At 37.5% G+C, this 13,567-nt stretch overlaps 1 protein-coding gene across 1 annotated transcript; it reads left to right on the top strand.

Annotated features, from left to right (window-relative positions):
• Positions 1–11,450: 11,450 nt before the first annotated feature.
• LOC148850881 (protein RADIALIS-like 1) lies at positions 11,451–13,283 on the top strand. The gene is made up of 2 exons (XM_088946123.1): positions 11,451–12,109; positions 13,002–13,283. The coding sequence occupies exons 1-2, from the start codon at positions 11,616–11,618 to the stop codon at positions 13,021–13,023; spliced, it is 516 nt and encodes a 171-aa protein (XP_088802249.1). The 5' UTR covers positions 11,451–11,615; the 3' UTR covers positions 13,024–13,283.
• Positions 13,284–13,567: the final 284 nt, after the last annotated feature.

Raw genomic sequence — 13,567 nt, 5'->3', positions numbered from 1 at the left:
TTTATCTTGCAATAATCATGTATTTCTCAATTACTGAGCTTTATTTAACAAAAAGAAAACAATTGTTGAAGTTTTTTTTCCAATTTAAGTGAATACCAAACAAATTAGGAATACGATTTTCTTTCATATTGAAATCATGTTCGCAAAATAAAAATAATTTCGTTTAAATGAAGAATCCAATTACTGTGTGTTTTGAAATTTTATAGTACGTTACATCAAAATTTCAACAAATTACATTAAAGAGGTTAATAATCTATTTAATTTTCATTGGTTTACGTTTTATAAAGTGTATTTGTTATTAAAAATATCATTGTAATGTATCGTTTTATCGCTGATTTGTTCAAGTTTGAATTATGTTATAAAATTTATAGAAGGCACTCCGGATTTTGCCTTAAATGAGCAAATGTGGATATGTAAAATACACATTAGCATGCTCTCTTATATATATAGGCTTGCTGAAGTATCGAGAAAATGGTTGACATCTTTCTATAAATTTTAATTAATGGCTTACGTCATTTTTTGAGGCATTCGTGAAATGAAGTGCTTATGCTAACACAAACCCAGCCGCATCTTTCAAGTTTTATTTCATTTTGTTTGTTTCTCCTTTTATAAAAGCAACGCATGTGCACAAAGAGTCTTGGAATATTCATTCCCATCCAGATATGGAAGGCACCAAAATACACAATAGCTATGGTCATCGTTTTGACACAAGATATACCTCCCACTCACAGGCCACAGCCAATAATGGCAATAATGGTAGAGTTCCATTTTCTCCATACTTAGGCGCTGTTTGGTTCGTTTTTTTATGGTTTCTGTCGATTATTTATAAGTCCGGTAGGTTGTGATTTGGTCTTTTTCTGTTTGGTTAGATGCTTTTGAATTGGGCGATTTTTTAAAAGCTTTAAATGGACTTTTTGCGTTTTTTTTTTATTTATCTCCGTGTAGAAAAATTCATGAAAAGATACACCTTAACCAGATGGGATTCAGACTACTGACATCTTAATGCAAAAGTTTAATACATTTTCATAACTACCAAAAGATCTTCCCAAAAAAATTTGCCAAACAGCCCCTTAAACTATAGAAGTTAGAAGTTACTAGCTTCGACTACGATCAGCATATCTTTCAACCATTTCAGCACAATTTATTGTCTAACCTGGGCTCACGAACCCTTGGTTTCTGCTACACTTTGTGGTGCCAATCATGGGAATGTAGTTAGCAGATAAAAGCAGCTCTTAGCAACGAAAATCATCAAAAAGGAGGGAAAAGAAAAGAATAGAGTGAACTGCCGCCTCCTCTTCCCGTAACTTAAAGACAAGATGCACGATTAATCCTAGGAGGGAAAAAAATTCTTTTGCTTTGTAGTTTGTACTTTCGAGGACAAGTGTACAAGAACAGCATATGATACTAGGATTGAGGACCAGCGTATCATACATGGCCCCTAAAGAATCTTCTATGACCAGTCAACAGTGTCATTGTGCTGATGCGAAGGTGCGGTAATCTTCCACGGCACAACCTGAACTGAAATACAAAAGATACACACCTGCCTTATTTTTCTTAAACAGATTATTTTCCAATAATCCATGACATGATCTAAGACGACCAATCAACCATGAAACTCGATACATGTTGATGGAGCTAATGGCTAAAGAAGACATGTACCCACCAAAAAATTTCTTTATGGGCGTCCTCTTCCCAGCAATTCCAGCATATCTTATTCCACTGATATAAGCAACCACAAATTGGTCCTCAACTTAGCACTTTCCCTCACATGATTCCCAACATTTCCATATCATTGGGTACCAAAAACCTATCCAAAGAGGTGCACAAACAAATATCTATCATGCCCCTACGAAGATTGTATGACTCGTATTGATCAATGCATGAACATCACGTCTGATCTACCACCATCAGAAGATTCCCTTCCTTTCAGAGATTCCATGTAAAGGGGGTTCGCATTGACCATGTCTGGATGGACATTTTGGGCTCCTGAAAAGTCGGGTTTCCTGGTTCCCTGGCCTGTAAACAAGGTAAAGGACTTAATTCGATCTAACCCATTGAGTATGAATCCTGCTAAAGAATCCATAGATTTTTCCAATTAAATCATCGGGCGAGCAAGGTGCTCCAACTTCTCCAACTTGATGGAAGGACCACTTAGAGATGAAACAATCTACAAAGTTCTTGATAGAACAGAAAGGTGAAGAATCTGTATGCGTTGCATTCTATTGGAGATAGACATGAGATGATAAGGATTCTAAATATCACAGCAGGACGGTGTACCTCAAGGACCACTATTCAGTACAGATTCCTAGCACAGTTGCAGAAGTCACTTCAATCAAATGATAACCTCCACCATGGGACAGCATCCCGGCCCAACGACCATAGCAACTCGCCAGATGGGGCCACACGTCTTTTCCATTTTCTCAACATTTCTATTCTAAAATTTTTACTCACAATGATAGCAACAATATTCTATCCATGTTTAGAAGGAAATAGTGCGGAAGAGTACTGAATGGAGAACTTGCCGGATCTCTTTTCCACTGTTGATTCTCAAATTCTAAACTAATGAACTAAAGCCAATGCAATACCGAGTGACAAGCTCACTTAAAAAAAGGTATCTCTAGAGTGCCGATAAAAACACTTCGTGTCTTAAACAAGAAGAAGACAGGAACCAGGATGAGCCTGGGGAAAAAGTTATTAACTTGAAGTGTATCTAACCACGGCTTGAGGAAGATAGGAACCAGGATGAGCCTGGGGAAAAAGTTATCTTAAACAACTTGCTACCTAAAGCCACATGAGAGTGGAGAATTCAGCCGGCCTATCAAGTGCATCCCCGATTTTTATTTTTACCCTTCTCACTCCATACACCTATTTTTACAACAGAAATCAGTCTTTTTCTTGATGAAGATATCTTCTCATGAGTATGTCGTTAGAAATTCAATACATCAATCCGGATATTCTCGCGGCAATATTCTTAGTACTGTTAGTACACACGTGAGTGTGATAAACACAAGAAGCATTTATATAATTTAATGCAAACTTGAACCAGATGAACCCATCATTCAATTGATAAGGAATAGAAACAATAAGAAATCATAAAGGAGATTGCCGTACCTAGTGCGGTTGCAGTTTGCACGAATGAATCGATGCTGTGATATGTGGATGGCAATCTGAGCGTTTGACAGTGTGCTTATTTAATAAGAACGGCTGTTATCAATAAGAAAGTAGGGATTTTTAGTGTTCAGTCCACCTCAGAATTGGGAAATTGCTTTCCCAAATGCATTTATGCCCATCTCCCGTATAAACGCCATCCCCCCAAGAGGGGTAGATCTCTTATCTTACTGATAAGAGAATACTTAGATCTGTTATTGAAGTCAAACCATTTATAACATCACCAATTGTTTCATACAGTTTCGGAACGAATACAGTGTATGCATATACTTCCAAGAAAATAACTTCAAAATATTATTATTTCTTTTATTAATAAGCCCACCCATATTGAGCTTAGACTGACATTAAATGAAAGAAAGTATACGGGTAAAATACCAGCACAATAGTCTGAGACAACGTTTAACCTATATTTTATTCCAAAGGTGCCCTCCGTTGAGGTTTCTAGTGGAGAACATGAAAAGTTGGCGACATGAAAAGAACAATCCACGGCTACCTCTGGCCCTATTCACATTGGGTCTAAAAGATTCCCATACATGGTCCGATTTTCCGTTTCCCATTACAAAACTGTGGTTGAGATATCGAAGTAAATTTTCTTGATTGCAAGGTAAAATAATAAAGGTCCGTTTGGTTTGTAGGAATAGGAGTCTGGAATCGGAATTGGAATGAGTTAATTTAATTCTGACTGTTTGGTTGGGCAGAATTAGAATCCTATTCTTATTCCTGCTGGAATGCCATTCCTCCATTTGAAAGATTGGCCATTCTGTGGCCCTTTTTTGGGAATGGAATCCCATTCCTACTAATTTTAATTCCCATTTCTATTCTTATCTGAACCAAACAAACTATGAGAATGGACCATTCCAATTCCGATTTCGAAGGATTTCGATTCCAATTCTAAATACAAACCAAAAGGATACTAAATATCTCCAACATGCACTACCCGGTAGCAGTACCTCATAAAAAAAATAAGAAAGGTATAAGAACCTCTTGTTTTATTTGGGAAAAAGGCTAAATGTAGCCACACACAGTAGTGTTCAGTGATTACTATTAAAACGAGCTAAAATGAAAGAAGAAAGAACAACTTAATTAGACCAAGGCTCAACCAAAGACAACATTTTATAATTAAGTTCACACCAGTGCAGATAGAATGAGGAATTCTAGTAAACAAACAAGCAACTCTTAGATACCTCGCCCTACCGACAATGTGAGACCCATGAAATTCGTTTACTAGCATTCCTCTTATCTATAAATTTCATCAAAACGTACTGTTCTGGCCTTATTTTATTTGTTTATCTATTTGGAACCTGGAAGGGTGGGGTGAATTGTATCGTCTATGCAGTTTTTACTATAAATAAATTGTCTATAGCTTGATATGTACTTAATTTGTGCAAGCGACTTAAATTCAAATTAATGGCATGCTTTCGCTTAATAATTCAATAGTGTGCTTTTCATCATCCATTTCTATATACTTCAACGTACTACCTCTAATAAATATAACCGTGGTGGAAAGGATTGTTTTTTAATTGTTGAAAATCATTTAAAATTAAATACTATGAAAAATGCATTTATAACCTTTTGTATTTGGGTATCATGTCATCCTTTACAAAGTCCATTTACCAGTAATATGTTTTTTTTACATGTATTAGACTGAGATAATTCCCTATGTGAACAAAAACGACATGTGTAGAAGAGCTAAGAATAAATAAAAAGGACATGAGTAAAAATATTAAATAAAGATAAATACATTAATGATTTAACAGGGGATATGACTTTAAATAAAACAGATTGGCAAAACAGGGTTCATATGGCCAATCCTATATAAACATGATGATGACTACAACCAAAGGAAATGTTATATACTATATAAATATACAAATAATACATCTATACTATATATATAAAAAGATGGTACACATCACATGGCCTTTCCTTTTTCCAAACCTCCTTTCCTACACTTCATTTAACCCTATCTCCATTCCACCTATACATGTTTATATTCCACCTATTCATGTTTCACATTAGTGACGGGCATGTATAAGCATCATGATATACATGGGAAACCGAAAATCAGCATATTTGATATTAGCCAAAATGAGCATAGTTGATGGCATTCAAATTTTAAAGAGGAACGTAGATGGAAATCGAGTTTTAGAAATGACCATAGGTGATAGGTCATTAGGATTCTTAATAATCTTTCCTTCTCACAACGACCCTGTTTTTCCATTCATATAGAATCTTCTTCCACTCCAATCTAGTATCTATATCGAGCATCGCACAGTCGTATTGCTCTGTTTTTGTCACCATTTGAGAGACGATTACTCGTGATTATTTTCCTCTGTTTTTGGCACAGTTCAGCAATGATTATCTATCTGGATCGAGCATGTTATCGATTCTCTAATATCAATTTTCTAAGATCACTTCTCTGATTACAGTGCTCTGTTTTTACCACAGTTTGAACGGCAATAGCTTCGATGGTGATGATGTATAGTGCATAGTAATTGGCCACAAAGTAGAATCGAGCAACTGCGCTGATGCTCAATGTCCACCGACTCAAACCCTTGCTTCTTAATCACCATATAGTGCGGTTAGGATCCTTCCTGTACTCACGTTTGCCTCAAAAACAAAATCTGTGGGATTAATAATATTTCCTTTTTACTTTACTTTCTCTGAATCTTTGTCATTTTTTAGCATGTTCTAAGTGGAGGTGATTTCTGAGATTGAATCTGCAAAGGTAGATTCTTGATTTATGCTTTCACTTCGGTATTTTTGTTACAATATATCTAAATATAGAAAATAATTTATCATTTTTGAACAATCAAAGGCTGGTTAGCTCCTTACATATGTTTCAACAATGCCTCGGGTCAAAACCCGATTATAAATTGTGTGAAATTCAGGTTTTTGGAAATCCATATTGACATTACGGGTGAAGAAGATAATGAAAATGGATCATGTACGTGTGAGATTACCCTTTTTCAAAACTACTTACATGTTTGATTAGTGTGAGATGACCCTTTTTCAAAAACTTCTTTTCTTCAAAATTTCAAAATTATTTTACATGTGTGTCCCATTTCTCAAAACCACATTATATAACATGTGATATTGTTGCCTTTAATATATTTTTGTGACAATTGTGTACCGTTTCCTTTAATTATGCATATATGAAAGGCACCTAAATTATCAAATAAATAAAAATAAATTATTGTTATTTTATTTTCATAATTTTCTTTTTATTTCATTGTTTCAGTACTCTAGCTTTAGAATAACCGTGCATCGCATGTGAAGGAGATATGTTCATGGTTGTAACATGATGATGGCGGACTTGACCCTCCAATGACATTATGACACCTAATACCTCATGCCAATTAAGTGCAGTCTCTTGACAATTAGACAGTTCGAGCTCGCCACAAGCAGCTCACCCTCATAGCCTAACAACTTAGACAACTTGACACTGCACCGGCAGCTCGCCACAAGCAGTTCACCCTCATAGCCTGGCAACTTAGACAACTCGGCACTGCACCGACGGCTCGCCACTTACGGGCAACTCGCCTCTTAGTCAGACCGACCACCGCATGACAACCTCGAGGAGTTCACCACCGTACCCCGCATTTTACAGGATTGTGACTTGTAACGGCTATATTAGCTCACCCACTCTCCGAGTCAGGCGAAAATGGGCAACCTTACCGGTTGGTGGTTTTATCCCCACCTAACACGAAAGCAAGTCCCGTCATAACAGGAATCCAGGAACTGCTCCAACAAACCCACAAGAATTCCAGTATATAAAGACCTCACCCCCCAAGGGCGAAGGTGAGAGGTGATCCCTGCTCTCTAGCTCTCTTGCAATCTAAGGTTATTTTCAGCTCGCAACTAAGTGCCGACTTAGCCATCGGAGTGACCCCATCGGGTAAACACCCCCGGGTTCTCTGATTTAGTTCTCGTAGATCTCTTAACTCCCGTCGTCTATAAATATGAGCAGATCATCTCTTACAAGGAGGATGGGTTCCTCAATTCTCACCGTTTACAAAGAGGAACAGATCATCTCCTCCAAGGAACAGTTGGATTGCACTACACCAGAGAGCTCCACTTTAGCCACACGCCATTAGGGAGCATACCAACTTATGAGGTATTTAGCCAAAAAACTGATATATGACTAAAAAACTGATATGTGATTCAATCAAATCATAGAGAGGGGTATACTTGAGTTTTGATGATGCTCGGATCAATTAGAAATTGGAACAAGAAGCAATGATTTAACATGGCCATCAGTCCCACTGTAGTACAGTTAGCTCATTACAAAGTAGAAGAGGCTGCAGATCAACTCCAATGTCCACCTCTGGCATTCTCCTAGAAAACTGAGTTATCGATTGGAGAAGGGTGTGGACGAATTGGTTCATCTACTTGACACGCTGTTGTGATCGCTTTTCGAGTAAACACCATAGTAGTGTGTCGGGTCAAAAAGATGAAGCTTTCCGCGTCGGCAAGTTGTCTCTTGGGTCGGCGGGTTTGGTCACTTTAATTAATAATTTTAATTAACAGGTTATGTTAACAGTAATTTGAATTACTGTTATTAACAGGTTACAAAACTTAATTAAACTGCATTTAATAGTAATTTAAATTTAAATTACTGCTAATAGTATAAATTGAGGGTAATATTGAATTAACAGAATTTAACAGGTTTTATTAATAGTAATATTAACAAAGCTCAATTATTTAACACCAATATTGATAATAATCTAATATAAATAACATAAACTTTGTGCAAATTGAAATGATTATAATACACATAAGAAATTGGACACTTTCACTATAGTTGTAACTTTGACAGGTTGATTGAGATTGTTAAACTTTGAATGGGTCTGGTCCTAAAACCGGGCTCGATATAGTTTAAATTCTTCAAATAATAAATTTAGATGCCTAAACTTGGGTCTTGGTCAGACCAATTAGATATAATGTTTTGTTTGGACTTAGTGCGGCTAGACCAATTGAAAATATTATAACACTCTGTTTAGTGAGTTTTTTTAATTAGAATAATTAATACAAATTAATAAAAAATAACAAAGCCTAACCAATCTAAAAATAATGTTTGGATTGGACTTAAACCACTTCAGCCCAATATGTCATAACTAGCTCCTTTTCCTTCAAGCTTTACTTGGTTGTGCATTGCACGGGCTCCATTAATATCTAATATAATACATTATCTCCTAAAAATTTGAGTAGTAGAAGAGGCCTTTTTTTTTTGTTACACGTTATGATGCCTTTTCTTTTTCTTTTTTGTCTTTTTTATGATAGGTACATCAAAGAAATTCGGTTTCGGTTTGGGCAAAGACCATTTAAGCAGTTTTTACAGTCTTGCATTTAAAGTATCTCCCTGCTTATGTGCTTTATTTCATATAGAGATATTCTCAATACAAGATTGTAAAAGACAGTTGGAATAGTGTGGGCACAGGTTTGCCCTAATGGGAAGCCAATCTCTACACAAAGTGAGGTAGTGTTTCCCCAAATCCTATACCCTCAATGAAGATTTAAAATACCCGTATCATATCAGGGTCTTCCCGATACAGGTCAGGCCATGGTTCAGAGAATAGTCGGGACTTAAACTGATTTCTTTGAACCGGTTTAAAAAAATAATAATAATAAAATATAAAAAAAAAAACACCGATACTGGCATACCGGCCTGTATCACTATTTAAAACCTTATCCCTGATCCATACCTTATGGGGGCACGACTCCAACACAAGCCTCCACTACAACCAACTAAACTAGACCTTACCAAGTTACCAGTAGATTGGTAAATTTGACATTATGTAAACAAATGTCTAACTGTTCCATTGTTTATATCTAAATTGTGATTTAAGATTAATATCACCAACATGACAAAAACAGAGTTCCTTTTACCTTTCTAGCGATGCTACAGGATTACAGGTCATTTATACTTCTTTTTTGCATTTCCACAGTATTGAATGTCAGTAAACTTCCATAGTGGTTTTTGGTTCTTGTGTATCCATTTTCATATTTAAAAACCTTTTTCTCTGAGTGGCTTTCAAGTAACCTGGATTTTAAGGGAGCATTCTCCTTAAATAGTAAAAATAAACTAAAAGAGGATATAAATCATACGTAAAGACAAAATGCCTTAAACAAAATTGCGGGGGGTGAACTAGCTCTGTCCTGTCTCTTGCAGTATGTTTGGTTTGAAGGAAAAAGTTAGGAAAGGAAAGGAACTTTACAGATTTTATATGGGTTTTCTACTTTTTCCTTCAAACCAAACACAGCCCAAGGAACGAGAGTGGTTAAAAAAAAAAAGAGGAATTATAATGGTTTTTCCTTCTCATGTACTATTATCAAAATTGATTATTCCCCTAAAGTATGTCTTACAGTTTTTTTCCTCTTAATAAAAATTACAATAAATTCTGCCGACCTTTATGCTCCATCCATCTGCTTTCCCTACTTAAGGTGACTTTGACACAAGTTTTTTGGGTTATACTGCTGAACTAGCTCTTTTGAGTGTTACCTAACGCCTACATCCATCCATGACCCGATATGGTCTTAACCCGTAAAAGAGAAACACCCGTTGAGCCATTGGTCCTGTTCTACGTGAAAAAAAACATGAGCCATTATTGTACGGACTTGGCTAGCCAGCTAGAATCCTTGGATTGTTGTTCAGGAACAAAGAAACAAATCTACAACCTCCCTGGCGTGTAAGATCGCTCGCAACAAAGAAAGGTCCAAAATGGAACTAGTGTTTATACTTGCTACAGTTCAACCGCACTATTAAGTACTTAAGTGAGAAAAAGGGGCCGTAGCAAGCTCGTGATAGTGGACTACGGCCGTTGGATTGATCATACTTTCAACTTGGCCACCCTCATGCCATATTGTAAGAGACAAAGCAGATGATACATCAGGAACGAAGATCAGCTTAGATAGTTACAAAGAAGATCGGCTTAGCTGGATTTCCATTCCTTGGTCCTTTCCCCCCTGTTTCTTTATTTAGTTGGGATTCGGTAAACCACTCAAACACTTGAAACCATTAGATCGGAATAAACGATGGGACCCACCAAATCTCGTTGCAAATTTCCAATCCAATGTTGTCAGAAGCGGTCTCTCACATGAACATGAGGCTGGTTGCAGTGTCTTTTCCTTTTTTTCACATAATGCATGCTTATCGCCTTATCGGCTTATCCTCCTCAGACCTAAGCTAAACCCATAAGTAACCACATGAGATACGAATGGATCTCTCTCATAAACCACGTGAATTTTTGCTAAAACGGGCTGCTAACTTCTTACCAATGAGAAAACAAAGCGCTTTCATTTCGCTAAGAAAAAAAAGCACACCCCATAGGTTCCGTTTGGTTTGTCCGATGGGATGAGAAAAATGAAATGTTTTAAAAATATTTTTTTTCTCTCATTTATTTTAAGAGAAATAGAGGGATGAAATGAGAAAAATGTGAAAAGTCAGATCCTAAAATTATAGATTTGGGGTCGTACCAAAATTATGCTATCCCGGTGGAAAATTTTGAGAAACCATTGTAGAGAATCAGCGACGACGAACAGTGGGAAAGAACCAATGCCTTCTCTGTTACCATCGGCGATCTACTACCTCTCCTTCCCCGTTCGAACCCAGAAAAAGAGCAGCGGTGACAACACCCCCTCTCAGCCACTCCCTTCCTCCATCTCTCCTCTCTTATTCTCTTTATTCTTCTTCCATTTTTCACCCAAAAAAAGCACTATTCATCGTCTTCTCGACAACGAACACTAGAAATACCAACAACGGTGACTAGAATCATTTACCCTCTAGTACCTTTCCATTCATCGTCTTCGCTTTCCGCCGACGAACAACTGTCTCCGGCGGCACTGTTCACTTTTCAATGGTGACCAGTGGCACTGTTTATTGTCTTCGCTTTTCGTCGGCAAATTATTGTTCGTCTTCCTCTTGGTGAAACAGAGCATCCCACTGTTCATCGTATTAGCTTTCCGTCAATGAACTACTGTTCGTCTTCCTCTTGATGAAATAGAACACTATTCATCGTCTTCACTTTTCTCTCAAATTTTTACACTTTCCCATCCCATCAGATCTTTTCCCATCCCACCCAAATCTTCCCACAAACCAAACGAAGCCTTATAAAATGACAGATTTTACTTCTTATTTTGTTGCTTCCTAAATAAAGTTCCTTGTTTTTCTAGGTTAATGTTTCTGTCCGCTGCATATAGGCTTTTTTCTTAATGGGCTATCTAATATCAAACCAAACAGGCTAATAACCCAACAAGAAAATCACATGCAGACGATATTTGTTTGTTATGAAAATGACTCAATTATTAAATTTAAAAACACAAAAAAGGAAAAAAAACTATCATCAGATAGTGATTCTTTTACCTCTCATCTTGTGGTTCCAAAGGAGTTTAGTCACAACAACTGGCACCACCCCATCCCACCCTTCTCTAGTATATAAAGGACGCGCATGGCAAGCTATCATCATTACTTGCCCAAGTCTTTCTTCTCCCTTTCTTCCCATTTCCTGGGGAGCAGCAGCTCTGCCGTTTCCCTTTGTTGGCCTTCCCATCGTCTTTCTCAGTCTAACGATCCACTTCTACTGATCATTCTTCTCGGAGGCTATCTACGATTTCCTTATTCTAAACGTACCAGTTCTCACTCACATTCCGCAGAAGGGATGGCATCCAGCTCGATCTCCCGCAGCTCCAGCTCCACCTGGACTGCTAAGCAGAACAAATTGTTTGAGAAGGCGTTGGCCATTTATGACAAGGATACTCCTGACCGCTGGCAGAATATCGCCAAGGCCGTGGGCGGGAAAACTGTGGAAGAAGTAAAGAGGCACTATGAGATCCTGATAGAGGATCTCAACCACATCGAGTCTGGGAAAGTGCCCTTCCCCAATTACAAGATGACTGGGGGGAACAATAACAAAAGCAACGGCGTTGCCGAAGAAGAACAAAGGTAGTATTCCAAGTCCCAACACTCTCTCTTACCTTTGTTAGCACAGTGTAAGCAGTTATGAAGATGAACATACTAATCCATAATGAATTGGTTTAAGCCCTCAACTTCCTTTCAGTGTTCAGAATCCATGGCTGGTCAATACAAGTGGGCCTTTTTCTTCCTTGATCCATAGGTCAGGATAGTATTTGCTGACATCATGAGTCATCACTACACTACAGCAAGTTAAAGGTGGCAATATATGTATACTGTACAGCCCTTGTATCCTAACTATTACATCCTTAAAAGAATCCACATCCGTTTCGATTACAAGTGGGTTGTTTCTTTGATCCACCCACTGGTATCGTGATCTACCATCGCCTTACAGTCAAACTAAGCGGTTTGTGAGGTAGTGCTAAAGCCGGAAAACTGGATGCCCTCTTACAGTCTTACTCAAACTTTACGATCTCTATCGAACTATTCGATCTTTCCATTGGGCACAAAAAACTCAAATCCATCTCCCCTACCAGAGAACATTTAATGGACCACCATCTACCCATTCTCTCCCAAGTTCTTATCATGTTCCTAACCGAAAAGCAAGCTCACATGAAATCTAATCCAGCTGGCCCCGGCTAACCTGTACGTTTCCTGTGCCTCCAATCTCATTCCATAAGAAACTTTGATCTATGACTAAGACTACTCGCTTTCGAATTTGTGTCGTTGTGCGGGTGTGAATCTGATCCTCACTTTTCAACTTAAGCAATTCTTTTCAATTTACGGACTAAGCATTTAGCCAGCAGTTTTAACAGAAATTTTCCCAATGGTTTGGACAATTATGTTGGTGCTTGTTTTTATAGTTGAATAGAAAATTAGGGTTTGACGTTTGGTAGGGCTAATTTTCATCTCTTCCTTGCAGGCTGAAGTATCTCAGGCTTTAGTTAGATAGAATCCAGATCCACTACAATAAAGATCTACTACTCTTCTGGTTTCTGCTTTAGAGACAGGTGCAGTGTTGAAAAGGAGAATCTCCACTTGTGATTCTTCATTTTCTCCTGTTCCTCTTGACTGTTATAAATTTACTCTTCTGTTCCTATAAATGTACTGGGTAAGAGTATTAGATCTATGTCTTCTAGACCATATGTTGTTCCCACTGTAATGGATTCTTAAGTACAGAGATGGATTAATATATTTGGTCTAACAGATTAAGTATTCGTTATTCCTTAGAATCTAATAACGAAAATTGAGATTGAAATGTAGAGTCACAAGAATGCACAGAAAATAACAGCAATAGACAATAGTAATTTACAAGAGAAGAAAAAAGTAATAAATTTCACTTAGGGTTTGAAGATCTAAAACCTTGTTAATCAGGAGCTCCGTGTTTGGTCCTTTAAACGAAGGAAGAACTGAAACAGGTGCCTTGCGGAGGAAAAAACCAACGAGCTCGAATGAAATCTTCCGTGGGAGTTGCAGAGAGAGGGAGAG

This window comes from Nelumbo lutea, chromosome 5 (genome assembly GCF_056320005.1).
Source record: "Nelumbo lutea isolate HS-2025 chromosome 5, American lotus-T2T, whole genome shotgun sequence".
NCBI lineage: Eukaryota > Viridiplantae > Streptophyta > Magnoliopsida > Proteales > Nelumbonaceae > Nelumbo > Nelumbo lutea.
This window is presented reverse-complemented; position numbering and strand designations above follow the sequence as displayed.

Coding starts and splice junctions, on each gene's coding strand:
- LOC148850881 (XM_088946123.1), top strand. CDS start 11,616: ATGGCAAGCTATCATCATTACTTGCCCAAGTCTTTCTTCTCCCTTTCT. Junction 12,110..13,001: donor GTTGCCGAAGAAGAACAAAG/GTAGTATTCCAA, acceptor TCTTCCTTGCAG/GCTGAAGTATCTCAGGCTTT.